Source organism: Nyctibius grandis, chromosome 6, assembly GCF_013368605.1.
Source record: "Nyctibius grandis isolate bNycGra1 chromosome 6, bNycGra1.pri, whole genome shotgun sequence".
In the NCBI taxonomy this organism is placed as follows: Eukaryota; Metazoa; Chordata; class Aves; order Nyctibiiformes; family Nyctibiidae; genus Nyctibius; species Nyctibius grandis.
The window spans coordinates 26,866,964-26,891,173 of NC_090663.1; the positions used below are offsets into that span (position 1 = coordinate 26,866,964).

Below are 24,210 nucleotides of genomic sequence, written 5' to 3' on the forward strand. Positions count from 1 at the left end.
AGCAAAGAGCAGAATTAGTTCTCTGGACTTCTCATTGCTTCAAGACTTTCACAGTGTATTTCGGAATGCAGAGCCAATCTTGACACAGTGACAGGAAAGTCAACAGCTACGTAAGCAGACTGGTTTACATTTTATATCCAGTGAACTGAGGTGAGCAGAGTAACTCACTTCTTATTCACGTGTTTCCCGTTGCTTTCTGTTGGGAATTCTGTTGTACTTAATACAACAATCTTTCTACGATTCAGATAATGAAATTCAAGCCCAGCAGCCTTCAGCAGCAGTTACACCTGCAACAAAAACATGCTTGCTCTCAAACATACCAACATGTAAAAAGAAAATCCACACACACACCCCCAGTCCCCAAATGTTGTCTCTGTAATTTTGACTGTTGCAGTAGACTTGCAGGCTGACCCTCGGAGGTCTGTTTTTTTATTAAAAGCAGTCATGCACGACTTCATAGTTTTAACTAGAAAGAGCAGCCATCCATCCTTTCCTTCTGTGAGGCGGCAAACACAAAAGAGCCCTGTGTTGTGGTGTTTGAAATTTGTTTCTGCACAAAATGAGAATTCGTTTCAGGGGTGAGCAACTATGGCAATTGTCTTGGTCCTCGGGCCATGGGAAGGGGCAGGTGGGGAGGAGGACCTGGGCCAGGTCAGGCAGCAGGACTCGTCACCCAGCGTGTGGGCAGGAGGAGGGAGGTCGGGCGGGGTTCACGTGTTTGCCTCTGCCCTAGGCCCCGTGCACCTCAACACCAGCTCTGCCCAAGCTCCACCAGTGGTTTCCTCTTGCCCTCACCTGCGCGACAGAGCCAGGGAGACTGGCTGCTCACCGCAGCCCTGCCCTTCCTCCAAGCAAACAATAAGGTCCCAATTATGCAAACACGCGGCTTGACTCAGGGGTTGCTCACGTGCCCAGGTGGCTACAAGATGAGAGCCCACCGTTTCAATATGGAAAGTTTCAACGCAATAAAAGCACGTCTTACCTTGTACTGAGAGGTTTTTAATACCTGCAAAAGCCTTTCCCGAGGACCAGTGAGCTGATGCTACCCACACAGCTCCCAGAACGGCACAGGAATCGTCTGCCAAAAGACGGGGCTGAGTCACAGAATTCAGAGCAGGGTATGTCTATGCCACAGTCACAACCGATGTGACTGCAATACAGTGTAAACATAGCCGGGCAAGCTTTAAATTAGCTGGCTTGGGCACCGGTAGCAGTCTAGCCATTGAGTTCAGGCCAGCCTAACCACTCAAGTATTTACCCAGCTTTTTGGGCATGTTTTCCAGCCACTCTGAGTTCCACGCTGCCACAGCTGGATTGCTACCAGCTCCTCATTTGACTCGTTTAAAACCAGCTCAGGTATGTCTCTTACTGCAACGCAGACATACCTAAGCTTCTCAAGCATTTAAACTCCTATTGAAACTCTTACTGTCTCAACTTCCACATTTGTAAAAACTTGGAATTACAACACCAGCCTGTATCGTCACTGTACTGCCGAGATTAAACATTTGGGGTGCAATAAATAAATACAATTTTAAGTGTGAAATCTATGGTTCTTCCAAGATGTGAACTGCGTTTAACAAAAATAATGACTACTGCTGGCTATGTGACGACCTCTCTGTCATTCATTCCAGAAGCAGTTCAGTGAGTACCATACGTACAAGGTGACCATCTGACCTGAAACTCTGCAGAACACAGTGAGTTTATACACAGATATCCAAATACCTCAAACATGTCTAGGCCTTACCCTGTATCTGTGGACTAAGGGAAAAGTCCACTGATCTCAGTGGGCATTTTCCCTGCATAAATACTACTCACTGACTATATAATACATTTTGTAACACAGAGCAACTTGGAGGAAATGCCAGCTTAACACTTGCATTGCTTGGGACCAGCAAACCACTCCAACTTCACTCCATAACTTGAAGTTGAATTAAGGATTGAAAAAGTACACAACATTCTTAACTACTTCTTTTATTTTTAACTGATTTTTGGGGAAGCAGAATATGGATTTTACCTTTCAAATTTATAAATTTGTGTACATTTTAAGTCACATTCATCACAGTGGTAATTTAGCTCATTGTAGCAAGGATTGATTTCACCATGGCTAGATTCGGTCCTTTAACAGACATCTGAATATATTATACCTTTTCATTTAACATTTTAATACCGATTTGTTCACACCAAAGATCTAAACATTCCCCTCCACCCACTCTATGCACCACCTCCTGTCTGCTTATACCAGAAATCTGCATATTATTTCTCCCTAACGCTTGGGAGTATGGATCCTCAAGGCCCCGTCATGTCAAATCCTCCATCTCATGGCAAGGGTTCATGCCATGTGCTATGAACCAAAGGACACCCAAGCAATATTCTTTATTCTTTCAATACCAAGGACTTGCATACCACTGCGCTCCCTTCTGTTTTGAGAGAGAAGTCATTCAGCACATCGGCATTTGAAATGCCGCAGGGATGATGGGCAGAGGAGGGATGGAGGAGGTGTTGTGCTGGAAGATGTTAAGGGCTGCCATCAGCCAGTCCTTTGATCTAGAAACACTTCTAGACCTGGTTAAAACTGCTGGGTCTGCTAACCAGATGGCAAGGAGTCTGTGTGTTCCCAGCTTCTCCCTCCTGGTTTTTCAATTTCTATTAAAATCAATGACATTCTGCTCCCTTCAGAATTTGAACATCCCTTCAAATTTTTGAATGGTTAAAGTATGAAAACGAAATACAGGAGGCAAAGAAATGCTGACAGGTGTACAAACTTGCTTGGAACTGCAAAAGCATCATTCACAACCCTCCCTCTCCTCTCGTCTGCCAATATAAATCCAAGTGACTTCATGAGAAGACAGTAAAATTACACCAGATTAAAACAGGTTCATCTGAGGCCAGAACTGGGTAATAGTTAGCAGGAAAACCCAGCGACTTTACAAGGAGCAGCATGCTTGCTACTACTAAATATTTTGGCATTTCTCACAATTTGACATCAAAACAGCCCTGCCCCTGATCTAAGGGTTCTAGTCAGCTGTGTAACCTCTGCTAGTTCCCAGAATAAAAGAATGCAAAACTGGGACATTAACTACTTTATCTTGAGCATGTTCATGCAAGAAAACTACAGCAGCTCCTTTTCACAGCCCTAATGAAACATTTTGTGTCCGCGTGTAAGTTCTAACACAACAATTCTGTTATAGGCTTATAATAAAAAAAAAGACACTTTATGAGCTACATGATAGTATTTCAACAATACCTTGTTGTAACATGATACAGTGTAATTACTTAGCAGGAGATACTACAATTTATTGTTATGTCATTGAGTCATACCCCTCAGGGTTTCAGACTGGTGTCTTTGCTTTTTAAAGCCATACAGCCTAGCAAGCTAAGTCAAGGGATGCATTAAAACATCCTGGAAATAAAGACATAGACTGAGCACGCACCTGCACAAAGCAGCGTGTTTGAAAACACTTCCCCAATCATTTCCCCTAGCCTCTTTGTTTTGCTTTTACAGCATTACTGTCTGGGCTAATATCAAAGAGAACAGAAATAACAACCCAAACATACAAAAACGGTGTGTTATGTTAGGGTCCTATTCAGGCAATTAAATATACAGACTGATCCTAGGGAGCCGGAGATGGTCAGCATCTACCACTGATTTCACCCACAAGACCAAGCATGTAATCAGGGTCCTGCAGGGTGGCCTCTCCATCCCCAAGAAGCATCACTGGCTTTTCATCCAGCCACAGTTTGCACTGCAGGATAGGGCCTTTCCGAGTGCAGCGTTTGCCTCTTGCTTGGCAACATTTTCAGGTACCGTATATCAACCAGGAGAGGACATGATTTTATATGGCATACTGTAACAACTGTAAGCACAGTACAGTGAATCAGTGGCAGCGCCTTTCCCTAACCAATGGAGTTGAGACAGTAGGACAGGACATAGTTTTTTCAAAGAGCATTGCTCTGAGTGAAGTCCCTCGTCTGGCCGGGGGTACGGAGATAAGCGGCTCTCGATCCACGGGCGGTACGTGCGGCGCACCCCGCTGAAAACTCTTTGTCTCAAGCATCAAGCACACCCGTGGGGCCAATTCAGCCTCCCCGCTGCCCCTGCGCCTCGGCAGCGCGGGGAGCCGCACGGCGCCGCGGGGCCGGGTCGCGCCGCGCCGCCTAAGCCCAGCAGCCCCCCGGGCAGGGCGGCAGCCGCCGCCGCTCCCCGCTCCTGCCCCTCCAGCTGCGAGAGGAGCCCGGATAGAGGGAGGACTGGGACACACATACAGACAGCTGCCTCGGGCCGGCGTCAGCCGGGGGGCTGAGCAGGGGCTGCGCGGGGGGCGGCTCGCCTCGGGGCCGCCGAGCCGAGCGGAGCTGGCAGCGCCTCTCCCCGTCTGCCCCTTTCCCTCCCGCGCGGAGCCTCTCCCCGGCGGGAGCGCACCCGGGCACTACGGGCTGATCGCAGCCATAAAGAAACACCCCGGCACGGGCCTCAGGCAGCCGGCAGTCCCGGCGGCCGGGGCGGGCGAGCCGCCAAGCCGGGGCGGAGGCGGGCCGACACCTCTGCCCCACGCCCGCCGGCCCGCACCGCGGCCAGCGCCGCCGGGCCTCGCCTCGGCCCGCCTCGCCCGGCCGCGGCCCGGCCCCGCCACCTCCTCGGCGCGACGGGGCGCGGCGAGGGCAGCCCTGCGGCGGCAGGGCCGGGGAAACCGCCGCCCGGCTCCGCGCTGCTCCGCTCCCTTTCCCAGCCCCCGCTGGCCAAGCCAGCTCGGCGGCAGCGCCCCAGAGCGAGCACCTCCCTTCCTTCCCCCCGGGCGCTGGGTGTTGCTGTTGTTTTGCTGCTGCCGCCGCCGCAGGTCGGCCGGGGTGGGCGCGGAGGGAGGGAGGGGAAGGGGTGCGCGCCGAGGCCGGGTGCCAGGCGCACGCCTCTGCCTGACACACGGGCGGGGAGGAGGAGGTGGACGGGCAGGTTTGTCAGCGGGGCGGCGGCGGCAGCCCCGCTCCCCTCCCCTCCCCTTCCCGGGCTGCTGGGGATAATTAGTGTCTATGCGAGTCTGTCTGCCCCCGGGAGGCAGGGCGGGCGGCGCGGAGTCAGAGCGTGCCCGCCTGTTTGTGCGCGGTGACTCGCCCCGGCCCCTCGGCGGAGCCTCCACCCCGCGGGCGGGGAACCGCCCGGCCCGCCCGGCCGCGCTCCCCTCCGTGACCCTCCCACCGCCACTCACCCCGCCGGCCCGGGGAGCCTGGCAGGGCGAGCGGCGCCGGCGTCATGTGACAGCGCGGCCCGGTGCCAGGAGCCCGGGGGGAAGGCGAGCGAGCGGGCGGGCGGAGGGCGGGAGGCAGGGCGGCGGGCGGGCAGCTCCTTCTCGCACACAGACCCGGAGCCACCGCCGAGGCGCCTCAGCCGCGGGGACGGGGGACACACCGGCCTCACGCCTCGGTGCTTCCGGAGCGCCCCCAGCCCCCGCCACCTAGCGCGACCCCCAGCACTGCGGGAGCCGACGGAGGCCCGGCGCCCTCCGCACCGCCCGCCGAGCGTAAGTGGGAGGGCGGCGGGGGGCCGGGCCGGGCCGGGCTGTGCCGGCTGCGGGATGGAGGTGCCGGAGGAGGAAAGTTTCCAGGCGCTGCGAGCGGCGCGGAGCGGCTGGGGGTGGGACGCCGCCAGCAGCCCGGGGAGCGGGAGCCGCAGCCGGGCCGGGGGCCGGCGGGGACAGGGTGTCCGGCCGGCCGCCGCTGCGGGGAGGGGGGAGCAGGGCTCCCTCCGCGGGCCTGTGAAACTTGCTGCGTGGCCGCCGGCGCGGGGAGGCGGCGGGAGCAAGGAGGGGCCGCCGCTGGCTGTCGCGCCCGCCCGGGCGGGCAGCGCACCTGTGTGGCCGGCGGCGCCGCTCGCGGCCGGGGCCGCCTCCCCCGCGGCTCCCTCCCCCGCCGGCCGCGCTCCCTGGCGGGGGGGCCTGGGGCCTCCAGCCCGCCCGCCCCTGGTGGGGGGGCCTGCGGGCCGCCCGCCCCTCGGGGCCGCCCTCTCGCGCAGCGGGGCCGCTGTCCCCGGCCTCCCGCCGCGGAGTGACAGGCGGGTCTTGGGTTAGAGACTGAAGTGTCACCGGATCGCGCACGGGATATCGTGCCGGACGACAGAGGTGAAGAATGTAGCGGGTCCCCTCGGGTCCGAGGGCGGTGGGGGAAGTACCCGGGCGGGAGCTCGGCTCTTGGCGGTCTCCCACCAGCAGCGCGGAGCTGATGGGCAGCGCCGTGTCCCCGCTTTAACTCCTTGTGAAGTCAAGGATGAGACCGGCTCTCAAAAATGTATCCCTGGTATTGTCATCTGACCTTACCACCCCTTAGCCATGATGCAGGCGAAGTTAAAACGCGTAGCGCCTGGGACAGCACCGCAGTTAAGTGTGGAGTTAGAAATAACGACCGTAATTAGCTTCCCTTTTCTGGACGCCGTATTTTTTTTTTAAAGCCGAAATGGGAATAGGCGTTATTTGCTGTGGGCCTTTGTCAGGTGAGCACCTGGCACAGCTAGGGGAGCCTTGGCAAAGGGAAGGTTCAGCAACAGGAGCCCGCACTGGGAGATCACAGCACCTAACCAGAGCTTGGGAGAAAGACCTACTTCAGAATAGCTCAAGTGGTCATTCAAGAGTTATATGAAAAAAGTATATACATTAAAGTTGCATTGTGTACTCCCCGGATGATTCGGGTACTGTACCTGCACTGTCTGCTGTGTTTTATTTGCTTCCTTGCCTTTGAGAATTCAAAGTGTCACTGTTTGTGGGGCTGAACTCTGAAAGTTTCATTGTTGGGAAAAGCTGAATTTGAGTGGCTGATAGGAGAGCTTTGAAGAGTCCACTATGTTTAAACGAATATCCATAAATGTTCATTACCTGTATTGAAAACAAAGGATTACACGGCTGACCACTAACAATTTTTCCATAGAATACTTTTAAGATACACTGTCTTGATAATCACATGAGGAGCTGCTTCTTGTGTGAGAGGAATTACATCTGAATTTGATAATCCTGCCTGACACAGAAGAGATTTGTTTCAAACTAACTTTCCTTTTGTATTTTTAAGAATATTTTGTCTAGTATAAAAATACAAAAAAACCTGAATCTGAATTGAGTGGCCTTTTTTATTTTTTCCCAAGCAGCCAAATACTTCTTTTTCCTCCTGCACACCCTGAGCCTGGAGGTAAGGGCAAGGAGAAAACAAAAAGATACTAAGTGATCTCTCCTGTCCCCGAGGAACCAAGCTCAATTTCCGCTAAGTAGCAGAGCTGCAAGGGAGCCCTTAGGTACTGTGAGGATCTGACCTAGGCAACACCTGTTCAGCCAAAAGCAAAAGCCTTCAGATAAATAACGATGTTAAATGTGAGATTAGTTGAAGGCTCAGAGATAATAGAGATGGGAGTTATACAACCACCAAATTACTTATATTTCCAGATATTCAGTATGAAGAAAGTAAGGAACTGATACCATCAGCATAAAGCCTACAACCTACACGTTGCCATGTAGATGCTGTAGTAGCCGGTTGTCACCTCATGTGCATTGTTAAATTTCAGCCATGAAACCTCACAGCAATTATTAGTGTTACTGTGGTACTTGTCCACATAATTTGCCGTAACACATTCTCACATGGGATAATATCATATGTCCCACCCATGGTATATAAATAACCGATGCAAAGTATGCAAGAGAAGAGAGAGTGTTTCAAAACACGGCTTTGAAGGAAAACAAATGTTGTTGTTTTTCTATTACATGACATCTAGGCAAGATGTGCCTCATGTCGTCAGCTTATTTCATTTATTCAGCTGTATGTTTGTGTGCTTCAAAAATAAAAGTGTTATATTCATGGAAAATCAGGTCGTGGGATGCGGTCTGAGTGCATATGAAACAGGGATGTAGAAGGCTAAGCGTGTGACGGCTTAGAAAAATACTCTTGGGTGCACTGAGTGATGTTGGTCCTCAGCTATTGAGCAGTACTGAACAAAAGTGAGACCCTGTCCAGGAGGAGACCCTGGCTTTACAAATCACTCCTGCAATGGCCTGATCCCCCTGGCTCTGTCTACAAAGAAGGTGCTTACTGTCAGGCTGGGCGCTGCCCGTTTGGTGTCATGAAGCTGTAGCTCTGTTTAGCTACTGGCATTCTGTAAATTCAGTAATAAACCAGCTGGTCATAGGGAAGGTTTCAGCGAGTCGACATGACCTGTGGTGCCTAAAAATCTCCTGCTCCCTGATGTTAAGGGAGCCTGTTTGTAAATAGGGCAGGTCCCCTGCATAAGGACAGTGTTTTTATTCACACCCAATGAACAAACACCTCCACCCACTGTTGTTGTTTTAAAAGACTCCAGCTGCTCATGAATATAGGGTCAGGGAGGGCCGCCTAAATGTTTCTCTGTGCTTTCTCCCCAGCGCAGCCAGCAGAGCTGTTTCCTGTTCTTTGTTTCAAGGCTGGGGTTTGCGTCACACATTCCAAGTGGCATATGTGGTGCTCTTTCCTGTTTCGGGCTGTTTTCTGGCAGATCGGTAGCCTCGTCCAGGCCCCTTGTCACTGCCCCTCAACTCCCAATCCCCACCCAATGAGTTATCATGTCTCTACACACTCACGATTGCTTAAGATGCCTGTGTTATGTCATAACGAGGTTTTCAAGTTAACCTTTAACGCACGCCCTCGACTCCAGTGTATTTATGGGGGTGAACTGGAGAGCTTCGCTCCCTTTGCTGAAAACTTGTACTCGACTCTCCAGAAAGTTGTGAGCCAGTTTTGTGCTCTCGCTTGCTCATCAGCAGATCTGGAAAAGCTCCATTAAAGTCACAGAGTTACACTGGTGTAAAAGAGAATTTGAGAAGAGAATCCACAGCTGTAGGCTCATACTTGTAAGAGGGTTTTGGCTTCTGACCTTACCCAACCTGAATGGCCCACTGTAAGCACTTTGTATTCCCAGATCTCAAAAGGAGTAGATACTTTCTCCTTACACTAACTGGAAGATTCCCTGTCTTCCAGATGTAATACAGAAAATGACGCACTACTAGCTAACTTTTCTTTGGAATAAATAGGTATGGCGCTCCCACATTTTGCATTTTTGAAGGCATAACAATAATTTTTTTACTCCTGCTTTTATATTTGTCCTCTCCCACCACCCTGTTGCAGGCAGGCATAGATAAACATCGAGAGGAAATTCAGAAAGAGAATATAAATCTGTTGCTTTGGATCTGACAGAAGAAGAGCTAAAGGACCCAAGCCAAAGCTCACTGAAATCAAGAGAAAGACTTGCATTAACTTCAGTGGGCTTTGAATCAGGCCGTGGATGAAAATGCAAGATTGAGTGTTTATTCTTCTCTGTCACTTATGGGCTGGAATATGCATGGTTTCTGTACATGCAGAAATACTTCAACCCTTTTGTTTTACCCCTTTTTTATTTCACTCATTTTTTAAGTAATGTTTTAGTTCCTGCTGTTGCTCTTTTGGATGCTGAAAGTTAGCTGTTTGTGATCATTGCAGGTATCTTTTAAGAAGTATCTGAAATACATGCTTTAAACTTCCTCTTTCAGGGCTTATTGTATGTGAAAAATAATTTTTACTGAATTATGTGCACATCCTTACATCAACTTGTTTTTTTGTCTGTTCAGAAGTCCGGATAACAAGAAGTATTTGGCCACACAGTTTTGGTAAGTTGTTTATTGGTTATTTTCATTTGTTACTGTCAGTTGTTTTTACTTAGTTGTTTTTCTGTTGATTTTAGAATACCGTGGATGAGTGTCTCCATTAGAACCTGATTAAATCACTTAATTCTGGTAGTGTTAGTTTGCACAGGATTGCAAACATGCTTAATCTTTTTTCCCATGACAGGGAGAAAGTGTTGCATTTAACTGCATTTAATATTGGAAACTAGTGTATAGTAAATGCAGTAAATTTTGTGGTGCGCACCTTTTTGTAGCCAGAAGTTCTACAAAATCGGGGACTGAGATTAAAATTATAATAGTTTTGTAAACCAACTTTTTAATATTAATTAACACCGCTAACAGGAGGTCTTTTAGGGTTCTTTTATGCTGTCAGCATTGAAGTTTTGTGTTTTCATTCCGAGGCTAGTTGCTTCCAATCCAGAATATGAAGTTTGGCAGAGCTGGTTTTAGGAGAGACTTAACCCTTCCTTGTTAAGCATTCACTTGATGCTGAGGCTTCCTTTGAGGGTTTTGTAGCCGTAGTGGATATCTCCCAAGGGAAGGAAGTGTAAGTGTAGATCAGCCAAATGGAAGGATAAAGCTCTAACAGGTTTTTAATAGTAAACTAAGTCAGAATGGAAAAAAAAACCCCAAACGCGTGGTCTCAGTGTGTGTTACCAACAAACTTGATCCATGAAGGCATGACAGACTTTCCATTACAGAGTCTAAGCTGCTTTGATCACTGTCTCATTTGTATCCACCACACTATCCAGCTCTTCTCCCTGTTTTTTTTTTCCCACTTCCGTAGGTACACAGAAGTTCATCGACATTTGCCCTGTATTCAAATACTCATTCAAATTAACCATTTAGGCTATTATTCATAAATGTACACTTCCTTTCTTTAGGATTAGATTTTTTTCTTCTCCTCCATACTATCACAAATGTTTAATCTCTCTGTCATATGTTTCATGAAATAGCAGAACCCTTTACGTGAGAGAACAGTATTTTCTCTCATTCTTCCCTTGTAATAAAAAGATAGGATTTATATTTCTCCTTTTAAATTATCTTCAAAATTAACCTCTTAAGAAAAAAGCAACAAAAAAACAAGTTCTGTTTGGAAGGGAAAGATTATCATACCATTCCACATACTTCACTTGTTTTCAAAAGTCTGATCTTTTATCCTTACTAGACTGTTTCTCCTTCTAAGAAGTAGCTTGAGACAGGAAGCCAGACAGCAGTCTGCCCTGATAAGGGAGAATATTGTCTAATGGAGGTGCCTCAAGAGCTTTTCTTTCTCTCTGCGTTAGGTTCAGTAAATGTAGAACTGAAGGTTGAACAGGGTTTACATGGGCTCCATTTTTTCTTGGTAGAGAAGATACTTTCTTAATGAGCACTGCAAGAACTTTTTTGCCCAAAATTTTTACAGGCAAGCCATTTCAAGGCTTGTGGCTTCAAAGACCCTGCACCAGCATTATTGTAAATTTAATGGAAATATTGATTAGTCTGCTACACAGCTGATAAATTATGATGTCAAAGCAGTTCTAGGTCAAGCAAAGTGACGTCAGCAAAGCTAGGACATACAAGCTGTTCAAAAAAACAGATTTTTTACCCTGCTTGCAGTTCTGAAAGGAGGTAGGTAAAAGATCTTCAAGTCAACAAAAAGCAAAAATAGTCTGAAATACTAAATAACAGAATCCTAGAGAAATACTCTCTTTCATCATGCCTATCGAGTAAAGCTTTCAGCAGAAAATGTTTGCCCAGGTACCATTTTCTTTTTACATGACATCCTAACTTTTTCAACAGTTATTACCATTTCCCAGTGGCAATCCAGTGAATAAACAAACACAGAAGGCTGCCGATCAGTAAAACATTTTCTTGGTGTACTAGTTCTTCGTGATTTTCCCCCTGCTGTTCTTCCTGGTCTGGCACTCCGGTCCCTTCCCCCAGCACCGTGCCTGGGCCTTTGCTCTTCCCCTGCTCTTGCTTGGTTTGACTGACTCTGACGGCTGTGCTGAGCTGGAGAGTTTCTTTGCCTGCTGCTGTTTTGGGGCCCAGTGCAGTTAGACGCTTGCTTACTTCCCATTAAAGTTAATGGAACTTCAGAAACACTTTTTTGCTGACTCAGGTCTTGATGAGCGACAGGTACAGTAAGTGCAAACGCATCTTGTTAGTAACCCTGGAAGACACTTTTTCTACCTTTTCCAGGGAATCCTGCTCTCAGAAACTTTTTTCTCTGTGAAACTCTTTCAGGGTTCCCCTGAAGAAGACTTCTCACCCAGGTTCAGAAAACCTCCCCACCCTTTGGATTTCATCAGTGGAGAGTCTTCTGATATTATGACTTCTCCTTAGTCTCAGGGAAGTTTGACTCGAGGCTCACATAAGAAGTATTATTTTCAGAGCAACAGCGTAAGTCCCAAAGGGCTTGGACTGAAGAGCTTTGGCCACATGACTTACACTGGCTGCTAGATACCAACAGTGCTGCAAGAGCTGCAGTGTCTTTGTGGAGGGCATTCATGCAGTGCGAATTTAGCAGATATCATTACATTATTCTGTAATTATACCAACAATAACAATCATACCTTGAAGCTTCTAGACAAAGCCTCACTGTACCACAGGGCAGCATTCCTTGCTTCCCCCAGGCACAAAGATTGAGAAAGCAAACCCCATGCATGCTTTCATGCAGGGTGAAGACAGGCAGAACTTATGGTCACCACGCCACTGTCTGCAACAAGAGTCAGGTCACTCGCTGCTCTTCCAGGTATTTAATGAGAGCAAAGGCTCTATGTTAGAGGGAGGCTTTGTAGTTGTTGGATGTGCACAGTCAAAACTGGCCCTGCACCCCACCCTTTCCTTTCATAACAGGTCTGCAGAGTTGGTGGACCTTGAAGGTAGATGTACAGAACTGCTGGGAGTAGCTGCAATGCGGTTGCTCTTCTCCAGCTGCTCTGCAGTGCAGATGTGTGGTCTGGGTGCATTCTTTAACCACTTTGCTCGTTTCATCCGGGGTAAATAATCCTTACGAGTCCTTATTGTCAGAATACACATTAAGTACCTTTAAGCTTTCATTTACTCTTAATTATGTCTCTGAAACAGTAAACCAGACCTGTCAGGAAGTTAATATTGATAAGTCTTCAATCCTGACAAGGCGATGAGCTCTACCGATGATGAACTTCCCTTCTGGAAGGGATACTTTGCTGCATATTGGATCATAAGGGCAGAGTTTGGGTTTTTCCTGGCTTGCTGTATTCACTGGACTTCAGATAGGAAAATACTGAGGGACCTTGCCTGGACTTTACCTTGCACCTGTCCTTATTTGCATACAAAACCCAATTGCTTCATTTGTCTTTCTGAAGTACAGGGCGTGAGCAAAATCTTATCAAAAGCCATGTCCTGTTTGGACAAGTTGGACTGACTTGGCAGAGCTCCACAGGGTGGAGTGAATGGGAGGAGGCAAGAAAGTAAAACTGGGTGGCTTGTTAGCAGAAAAAGAGAGGGAGAGCAAAAAAAAAGAGAGGGTGGAATGTTTGCCTACCGGATTGTAGTTAATTATTTAGTTTCAGATTACATGCATTTTAAATTCTTTCGACCCACATGAAAAAAAACCTTCAATGCAAAATAGTTTATCTAATAACATGAAAGACAAAGGCCCTTATTTTTTAATAGGCTTAATATGAATATATTGTTGTCTCCTCACTGTTTTTTCCAGCGTACCTCAGGAATGAGAGACAGTGTTTTGATTTTCCAGAAATTAGTTGTATTTACTAAACAATTTGTGGGCTTTCAAACAAGTACATTTTGAAATCAGTGTGTAAAGTAGAACCCATCTGGTTTTCCATTCCTCTGTAACAGAAACAGATAAGGCTGTTTACCTTCCCTATTGCCCCCTTCTCCAGTGTTTAGGAGAGATTGGGAGGTTTTGAGTTAGTAGGCATCGTTTTACAAATAGACCAGGAAAAACTACTGACTTCTTACTATAGGTAGCATGCTTTTTATGTGTGTGTGTGTGCATGCATGTATTTTGTTTGTGAATGTGGTCCAAGCAATCAATTTGGAGCATTATTTTTAAATAAAAAGAGAATTGTTTTGTGAGTTTGTTTGCAGCGTTAGGAAAGTGTCCTTCTGAGCTAATTTTAAATGCCAGGCCCAAAGCTGGTTTATATAGACTCTATAGCAGCTCTATCAGGTTCCAACAGATAAGAATCTGACCCTCCGATCTGGACCGACAGGACCAAGAGTTATATATTAATTCATTTTCCTTTCTTGAAAATTGGTTACCAGTCACTGTCAAATGGGGAAAGGAAACCTACCGCTTAAGAGTAACGTGATAAAGAAGCGCTCAATTTCTGTACTATGTTGCAGCAATATAAGTAACGTTTTCTTCTGCTGTTCTTAGATGACGGCACCTGAGAAAGATTGAGAATTACTTTTCACTTTCATTCAGGGCATTACACTTTCTGTTGTCTATGTCAGTCTAATTCCTGCACAGTAATTTAGAGCCGTCTCAGGAAACACTCAAATGTATAGCGTGACATGTGAAATGTGTATCAAGTGTCTTTCACACACTTTCTTGAAGTAAAAGGTGAAAAGAAGTAACTCTTAAACTGAAGAAAATCCAATTTTGAAACAACAAAAATGACAAAAAGAGTAGCCTCGGAGCATGACTGCTTGCTTAGAACAAACTCTTCCCTTCTCTCTGTCTCCCCCCCTCGAGACTCCTTTCTTTCTTCTCTTTTCTGTCTTTCTTTTTTCTTTCTCTCTTTCTCTCTCTTTCTTCTCTTTCCTTCCTTCCTTCACTGAAGTACAGATTGATGTGTCACTTTATCTATGCACATATAAACTAAAAATTGAAAGTTTCTGAAAACCTGAAAGCAAGTAGTTCCGAATTCTTATATATGAGGTCTGAGATGCTACATTTTTACTGTAAACATTTTTTATGTCTAGAAGTATAACTTTTTTCCTGTTTTCACAATGCATATGTATGTGTGGGAATGTGTGCGAGTGATGCATAGGTACATATATGTATTTAATGCCCAGATATGTGGATATATTTCTGGGAAGAGAGTCTTCTGAAATGATGGTTCTAGTTATGTGAAATGTTAAAAACCTGAAAAAGACAACCGTTCAAAGAAGAATAGTATAGTTAGTAACCTCCTCACAGACATACTTAAAGTATTTACAAAATTATCACAACTTTTAGCAAATAGTGCCATCTTGCACAACTTCTAAAATAAAACTACATGTTAAGTTTAAACTGGAAATTGCATTGAGCTGCTCTATTTGTTTCACTTTTTTTTGGCAATTTGGTTTTGTCAGGCCTTTGACTTTTGTAAGAAGAATTATGAAAAGACTTTAATTTACTTTTGATACTTGTTTGTTTCCATTATTCAAAATGTACACGGTTGTAATGTGTTTCCGTAAGTCTTTAAACTTTATTCATATACCTGAATAATTAATGATGGACTTGTAACAACTCATGCCATCTTTGTCTGGAAGCTCTTAACAAGTTTTTATCTGTAAACACACGTGATAGTTAATTGCAATATTGTTCATTAGTGTAGGTTTATTAGAATTATTTTAATTTGAGCAGGTACATCTTAAAATTTTCATGTAAATTTCTGGGGGAGTTTTCCAGCCACAACTACAAATCTGTTGTTGAGCCCTTAGCCTACTTCCGCAGGGTGAAGTTGTCTGCATGGTGTGGTCGGGCTGGATTCGTTTCCTTCCAGTGCCATCTACTGGTCAACATTGAATTTGTGTCATTTTTTTTGTTCTCGCATCTTAATAGAGGTCATACCAGTTCCAGGCAGGGCTGTGCACTGTAGAGTGTATGGTGAGAGCATGCTGCTTTAGCATCAGTCATATAGTGTATAACCTCAAGTGATTTATAACAGCTTGCCAATATCTGAACATCATTGCGAACAACTTCCCTTCGCTTCTCCTGGTTTTTACTCTGTGCCCTTCTGGCTTAGCCCTGAAGAGGTATCTCCTCCTTTCCTTCACAGCATCTTTCCAAGTTGATCACGGCAAATGTGTAGTATGATAGTTAAGTTATGATGTGCTTTATGCTAAATACTTTTATTTCAGGCAGTTGGAGATAAGCTAAAATTGGACAAGTGAGATTGAACACTGTAGAAAAAATAACTGAAACTGCACAGAATACAACCAGATTTTTTGAAGTGCTTTTCCTTCGCACAGTTAGTACAAATTATTGTTGAATTGACAGTAAATCTATTATCTCAGGGAAATAACTGATGAATTTTTTATGTTAAGTCATTGCAGCATGTTGAATGTACCTCTCCAAATTAGTCCTGGTTTTAATCTTTCTTTTGCATTGATTTCAGTGCCACTGTATGTGAAAGTTTCAACTTTTCTATCAGGACTCTTAGAAGAGAGATATCCTCTCCAGAATCAGTTCACTGCTAAACAAGATTATTCTGAAGTTATAACACCGATGAGAAATGCATGGTCTAAACTGTGATGTGGTTACACACTGACAGCTAATGAAAGTGACAGTTCTGTGATCTTGGTATGCTAACATGCACAATAAAAATTCAAATAAACTTTCATTAAAGTGAGCAGATGTCCCTTTATTTCAATAGCAATTGGGAAAGAATAAACTTAAAATAACTGAAATATTTAAATGAAGCCCAGTTATATATTTAAGAAGCTATGTTAGAGATGGATATATATTCACATTAGTGGGACAAAATAGTAAGTCCTTTACAGTTCAGAAAGCTGATTAGGGGGTTTCCTATGGCTTTCTAACACCTTGTTTTTCCCCTGCAGGCCAGGACATCAAAGGCATCAGAACAGGTGAATAAAAAAGATGCTAATGTTTGACCCAGTCCCTATCAAGCAAGAAGCCATGGAGCCTGTTTCAGTGGTAAGACTTGTAAAATATATTAGCCTTTGTGATGACTACAGTTTTTCCATCTGTAAATTCATACCAAGATTTCTCTAACCTTTGGACTAGCCTAGGAAAGGCTTTGAAGCTATATTTTGCTTTGAGGGCAATCAAATTCACATTCTAGGAAAACTGTTTCTGTAGTTTATTAATTTATTGAACTTAAATGACTTGCCCCATTACCTCTGCTGGTGCTCCAATCCCCAGAGCAAGAGAGAGAGAACATCCAAGTACCCCTCAGCCACCGCAGTGCAAATATGATCTCTGTAGCTCATGCTGCTGATGGAGGTGCATTGAAATTAAGTTGCCAGACTTCACAGTGAAGTGGCAAGAGCCTGTGGTTTCAATGTTACACCTTTGAACTAAATGAACAGCTTCTCACAGTCCACTTTTCTGTTTCTCTCTTGGTCTTGACAACATGTGCCTGGGGCTAACTCTGTGCTCTAAGCAGCAGAAAACTAATCCTGACAAAGAAAGTAATGGCTTTTTGCTGGGTAGGGCGGGTACATTACCTTACCATGTGAACAGATGAGAACCAGGGCAGTGGAGGAGGACTGGGGGGAAAGAGGGAAGGGGAGACTTTTCATTTCGATTGGGTTAATTTTCTGTCAACTTGGTGTATAGGGTCAGCTCAGAGAAGAGTCTGATAAGCAAGAGGAGCAGGAACATGTAGCTGGGAGGGGGATAATGGGAATTGTGATGATTTAGGCTGTCAGGGAAATACAGCCTTAGGAAGCAGTTTCATGTATACTTCACCTACTCAACTGCAGGCTGCTGCTGAATGGGAAGGTTCAAGCTTTTCTCCCTGCTTTCCAGCTTTGTCTCTCCTTTGTATGACATGAAGCAATCATGTGGCCACAGAATGACTTGGATCCTTTGGATCAGCTCACTGAATGGTCAGAATTGCTAACCCACCAAAAATACCCTTATTTTTTGGTCAGATCAGGAGGCAGATCTGACTCATTCTGTGCAGCTGCTCAATGCTAGAGGAAGGGGAGGAGGGAGGACAGAGGACGAAGGACGAGGGAGTGGGACCTCCCCTTTCAGCAGTAGCCTGCAATAAGATCAGATTAAGTGTAACATGAAACCACACCCTTAGAAAGGCTGATCAATTAAAAGGGTGAAGTCAGTGTGCATAAATTAGAGTGCATTAAATTCATGATCTGAATGGCCCTTCAGTGAAAAGTTTGCTTCCTGTTTTATTTAAAATGTAGAATAATTGGCATCAATTTAAATGCATTTGTAAGCAGTCTGATTTCTTCAGTGCTATTAATAACACTTTCTGAGAGTTAAGTTGGTATGCATTTTAAAATTACAGTTTGACTCTCATGGGGTTTATTTAGTTGAGAGCAATGATAGAAAAATAATTGATCTATCAGTGAGGGTGTAAGTATGACAAACTGCAATATTTGGGTCAACAAAGAACCTCAGTATTGGCCAGTCTGTCACCTCAATCACAATTATTGCATAACCTTATTAAGATCAGTGGTGATTATCTACGATTATCTAAGGATATCTAATGGTGTCCATCAAAGGCGTAAAATGGGCCACTCTTATAATAAAAGTCTGATTACATGAATAACAGAAAATCACTATAGGGACCCTGTGGGCTGTCTGTTGTACGCATCTGCCTTCATCTCCCAAAGAGGGTTCTGCAGGGGCTTGGGATGATGCACAAGAGACACAAGATCTTGCCCCAGACAACTGTGTGCTTCTGCAAAACGGACAGGCTGACCAGGAGAGGAGTGAGCAGTCTTCCCTGGACTGGCAGATAAAGGAAAAACTGCAGTGAGAAGAACAAGGGAACATTTCTGAGCCAAGTCCTTTCAAGACTGTAGTTCCAAATGTTTATTCTGTACCATGTGCTCCTTGCAGAGGTGTGGTACCTTCCGTGCGTTGGACCTCTGGAGTCATCTTGGGTGTTCTTATAACTCAGTGTCATCACTCTGACCAGCTGTTAGAGACTACTCAGAGCATTTTACCAAATCTGTATGCTTTCCTTTTTGTTATTTTTTGAGCGAGGTTCCCCTCATGGAGATTACTCTGGTTTCCCTCCGGCTGAGGAGTGTGTGTGTTTCAGCTTCTGTACATACACAGACTGTTTAGCCCCAAGCCCTGGAGGTCCTGCCTTCCCTAGCACTTCTTGGTCTTGCTTCAGCTCCCCAGCAAAAACTGCTTTGGAAACACCTCTAAGGGAGGAATTGTGGTATGAAGAGGACATAGGAAAAGATAGCAGCCACTGGGTGTGTTAGTTTTCTTGACCTTCTTTTGAGAAGGTGGAAGGAAAGAGGAACTGTTAGTGTGATGTTCTGGAGGTCCTGAGCATAGCATTCAGTTCACTGTGGGCTGACATAACTCAGGATTCTTAAATCAGGATTTATTTGTATTGTACCTCTCATTCTGATAGTATCATTAGAGACCAAACTAAATGAAGCCCCTTAGGAATTACTCATTGTTTTACCTGAACATACACTGTCCATGGGTATAAAGTCTGTCTTTAAAAAATCCCATTAGTTGGGATGGGAGAAGGAAACAAATTATGGTTTTGACACCACTGTATTTCAGGGTGTGTGGCTGAAAGGATTAACTATACTTCTCAGATGACTGAAGCTTGCACCCACAGTATTTCATCACTCTACCAACATCTCATGCTATTTATTGAATTGAATTATTGAACACATTTAATGGTAGTTCTTAATGAACTGGTGACAAACTCATCTGAGTCCTACCTAAATATTTGCTGCGAGGACTTTTTAAACATTAGGACAAATACCAGTTACTGTTTAGTGAAAGAAGTTGCTTTTTTATGTGTTACCATCTTTCTTTGAATTGAAATAAACAATTTTTCTTTGCCCTTCCATCAGTCCCAAAACAACTTGTTTCACCCCTTTTTAAAGATAGCTGTGTGCTACATGAGGGGTTGAGTAAGCAGTGTACTGGAGTACAAATTTCATGTGGTGAGAATGCTTTTTCGTGTATTAGCCACTATTTGGATTAAATACTGTTCATCCTCTTAACATGATACTGATTTGTCAAATCGTGTAAGTAGGTAAGCAGGTTCTTTACCTGTTTCTGTTTTTCCAAGAGGGCCAAATTCATATGGTTATGTAGTGTATAAAAGATTTGGTGAATTGCTTCAAAATCTGTTCGCCTGTACAACAAAGATGATGTTTCACTGTGGCAGTGTAACGGAATTTAGCAATCAGACTAGTGCTTGATAATGTCACCTTGTGGAAGCAGCAGTCTTCTGGGTGGTGATAGGGTGTGCTTGTGACATATTTGGCCAGTCTTTATTCTTCATAGCTTGTCAAGAAAAAAAGCATGGTGATTCTTTCTCCTTTTGGATTTATTGATTTAATTGTATGAGCCACATGGATATGACTGAAAAATGTTAGAATTTCCTTTGATTTATTTTCCAGTTTCTTTGTGGTTTCAGTGCTCTGGGTTTTATTATGGACAAGCAGCAAGGAAAGGTAAATGAATTGCTTTGTAAGGCCCAAAGAGGGAAGGTGATGATATAAAACGTAAAAAAGCTAGATAGAGACTGTAAAAGAATATGCATTGAAATACAACCGTGCATCTTTATGGTGATAGTGACATACCATTCTGCACAGGGCTGTTTAAGAATGCAGAATTTACAGGAAATGGGAATTTGTTGGGTTTTTTTCAATCCAAGTCAGACCGAACTCCTACATACACTGTTAATTCCCACAGTAGAAATCCAAGGAAAATGTATCAGCTTAAACACTTTAGGCAAACAGAGCAATGATATCTAATTTTCTGTTGTTTCACCAGAATACTTCACATAAGTTCTAGGACAGGCGAGAAAAGACTGCTCTTGCAGGCTATGCAGTACACTCCTGCTTCTGCAGTTGGAGGCATTTAGAAAACCAAACAGGGGTAGTTGGGCTTTTTTTTTGTTTGCTATTGTTAATGCTCCCTATTCACAGAAAGGGACTTCGAAGTCTTCCTTACTCTCCCATCCCATATCCCCCAAGGGGTACTGTCTGCTTCCCTGGCAAAGAAAGGGACAGTGACTTCCAAATTTGCAAGCAGTGGTTCATATCAACCTAATGGCAATGGCTGTGTCCCAGCCAGCTAGAAACCGAAGCTTTGCTATGCTAAAAGTTACAGGAGGCTTAACTTTAGGACTAGGAGATAGGCCTGAGTGTGACTTGCTGCAAACTAACAGGCTTTCAACTACACTTCAATGATAGTGAAGCAAAACTGTTTTCCACCAAATCAGTGTCTGATTGGCAGCAGATATTCTCCTTTTGATTGTTCTAGCATCCCCCTTCTCATCTTTTCCACCCTTTTTGTTCCCAACACAGATAATTTGTTGCACCACATTTTTCTATCACAACTTTGTCTGCAGTTCAGATAGAAACATAGCAATTAAAAGCTCAGAAAGAAGAAGAGTTTAGAAAACTGATTCCACTTCCCCAAACTGCCAGAAAAAATAGCTGATGTTAAATCTGTGCCAGCCTAATTACAAAAATGAAAACCTTCTATGCAAAATAATGCAAGGCGTATGGGGTAAAATACCAAGTCCCTAAAATAATCACTTTTTAAAAACATAATTCTTTTTTTCCTGATTCTTGAAAAGTATTTCTTGCTGTGTCTAAATATATTTTATTTAACTATTCCAGTTTACAGTTCTCTGCACAACATTTTAATAGTTTGATATTTTTTTCAACACAGACACCTGGTGTTACTTGAAGAGTTGAAAGAGGATAACTGTTTATATTGTAAGGTTACAGCTTGGAGGTGCTTCGTTCTTTAATAGACTCATTGACAGAAAACATTCCCTAAGATTTAAATTGCATATGTTTTTTCCTTTCTAGTATTCTTTCAATGAAAGAAATGCTTGTAGGTAGTGACCTTGTAACCATCCTTGACAAACCTGCAGCGCACTGTAAATGCTCTGATGCTTAGTGGTGGAAGGTTTCCAGTTGAAGCTGAGTAGACTTTGTGTGATAAACCAATAACAGCAATTTTAACAGAAGTACTTAATATCTCCTATGCATTTAAATTTTGTATTTTTGCCTATGACCATAACTTGATCAGATTTAGTAGGTATTAAATACTGTTAAGTATTAAACTCTATCAATATTCAGTGGCCTTCATCACTTAGAATGCTAATAATTTTGTCGTTGGGCTCTGCAGTGGTGGCAAATCTGTAGAACCTGTTTTAGCCAGCATTGCTTGCAGTAATGGCATTTTAATAGAATTCTGAGAAACCCATTACCATCAAAGATGAAAGTTTTTATAGATTGAATTTGTAACAATAGTCATAAAGAGAATAAATAAAGTTTCAGAGGTTTTAATGCAATATTTAGTGTTTGAAGATTAATCGCCATTTTTGTATGCTGGTTTATTTGAGTATTTTATGGAATAGGTGACTCAGCTTCGTTGTTTCTCATCACAGTGCTATGAATGCAGCAGGAAAATTCAATATTGTCTAAACTCACTGTTTCAAACAATAACTGAAAAGAAGAAAAATACATTTGTGTCATTTTGCAAAAATACTTTTAGTTAACGTTGACATTTAAAATCAACTAACTGTCCCTCACAGGAAAGACAGAGGTAAGAAATCAGGAAGACGTATTGATAGAAGTTCACCCCAAGAAAAAGATAATTTAAATGTCATGGAAATGATTGCATAAAAATCCAGTAGTTTTGTATTTCTGATCTGTTTCACTTTCTACCATTTTGAACATTTTTTAAATCTCACTCATCAAAGTCTTTTTGATGCCAAAGAATTCATTTTTTTAATATTAGTGGGAAACTGCTTAGCCTTAATATGAAGCTTTGCTTACCTAGAATCCAAAGATAGTATTTTATCTCAAAAAATGGACAACATCTGAGGGCTAAACAACTGTGTGGATTGCATTCTCTATGTCTATCTGCTATGTGAGAACATCACATCAGTTTCCATTTAACTTACCTGTTAGTAAACCACCTCAGTTTTCAACACTTTTTAAATGAAAAATTGATCTGGATAGTTGTTTAATAATACTATACTCTGCAATGAATGTTAATACTTGGTTTACAAAAATTATTTCACTAAAATGTGGAGATTGTCACATAGGTCAAGATTAGCTTTGGGGTTTACATGATCTTATCATGAGAACTGCTAGCTACCATTAACAGGAATAGTCTTCCAACATGCCAAATGTTTATCCTTGTACTAGTTTTCCAAAATCAGACTGGCTAGTTAGCAGCTTTATTTCTCAAAAAAAAAAAAAAAAAGTTTAGAATTTACCTTTTGCACTCTTGAGTTTCTCACCCATTACTTAAATAGTTCAGCTGTGTATTTTTTATTGCTTGTAGGGTTCAGCTACATACTGTCTTGCTTTAGTGGTGATTGTTTTCCAATTACTTAAGCAGCTGATGGGGGCCCATTACTTGCAATTCTAAGTCCAATTTAACTCCCCACTTGCTTGTCTTCATGTTCCTCAGTATACACTTATATGCTGAGCATAGCACCATGTATCTCCCAAGTCAGTTAAGTCATGTGCAGTTTAGTACATGAAAAGCAGTTTTTGAGGGAGAGTTGAGTAAATCTTGAGGATTTGTTTTCATCATCTGTTTTACATTGCTTCTGAAACAGTGAATCAGTACTTGAATAACTTCCTTTGTGTTGAAATCTTAAGCTTTATTTAATTCACTTTTATTTAGAAAGTACATTAAAGTGCTTTCTTGAAACTTTTTCATTTTGCCACAGTTTTATTAGCCGCCTTTCCTTTTCAGCAGTAATTGTGTGTGTTATGATTTATTATTTGATTTTCTTTATTTTTTTCCACTCCTTCTGACAGACATACCCGTCCAATTACATGGACCAAATGAAGCCAAACAAATACAGCGTCATTTATTCTACACCGAGTATGTTGCACAATAAATTCTACTCAAACCCCGAAGGACTATCAAATGGAATCCAGATGGAGCCAGTAGACCTTACGGTGAACAAACGGAGCTCACCACCTTCAAGTGGAAGTTCTCCTTCCCCCCTAAAATTTCAGACTGTGCATAGGAGAACTTCACCTGGATTGACTCTGTCCTCACCCAGCTCACCTCTCAGTAAATTCACACCATCACCCCCAGGAGTACAGCCTATTTCCATGCCAATAACAATCCCACCTGTAATGGCTGCTGCTCTTTCACGCCATGGACTGAGAAGCCCTGGAATACTCCCAGTTATCCAGCCTGTTGTGGTCCAGCCAGTTCCTTTTATGTATGCTCCCCATCTTCAGCAGCCCATCATGGTGTCCACCGTTCTTGCAGATGAGATGGAAACTCCAAGTAGCATGCAAGGTTGGTGTTGTCAGAGTTTCTTTTCTATGCCCTCTCATCCTGGGAAAATAACTGTATATCTAGGCACCTCTTCATGTGTTTTTCACATTTTAGGAAATGGAACATAATCCCTATTCTTCTAAAATATGCGGGCATAGAATTTACTGTGTAAACACTTTACCAAGGTCATATTCTGTTCTGATTTATACCTGCATAAAGCTGTTTATCTGCTGAGATTTGGACTGATAAAAATGTTGGACTGATGAAAATTAATAGAATTGTTTTGAATCATAGTTCATCAAGAGATAGACTAAAACTGGAAGATTTTGTATTTTAGCATAAATTGGTGCACTAAATATAGAGCTGGGGGATTTCTTT

At 43.6% G+C, this 24,210-nt stretch overlaps 1 protein-coding gene across 2 annotated transcripts in view; it reads left to right on the forward strand.

Annotated features, from left to right (window-relative positions):
* Positions 1-5,284: 5,284 nt before the first annotated feature.
* KLF3 (KLF transcription factor 3) overlaps positions 5,285-24,210 on the forward strand; it is a 29,162-nt gene continuing 10,236 nt past the window's right edge. Inside the window, exons 1-5 of one of the 2 annotated variants that reach the window (XM_068404114.1) lie at positions 5,285-5,513; positions 9,603-9,641; positions 15,977-16,161; positions 16,422-16,518; positions 23,358-23,853. In XM_068404114.1, the coding sequence (XP_068260215.1) occupies positions 16,462-16,518; positions 23,358-23,853 (553 nt within the window). In that variant the 5' untranslated portion in view covers positions 5,285-5,513; positions 9,603-9,641; positions 15,977-16,161; positions 16,422-16,461. The remainder of the gene's footprint in view (positions 5,514-9,602; positions 9,642-15,976; positions 16,162-16,421; positions 16,519-23,357; positions 23,854-24,210) is intronic. The other variant, XM_068404113.1, reaches the window with a different exon arrangement.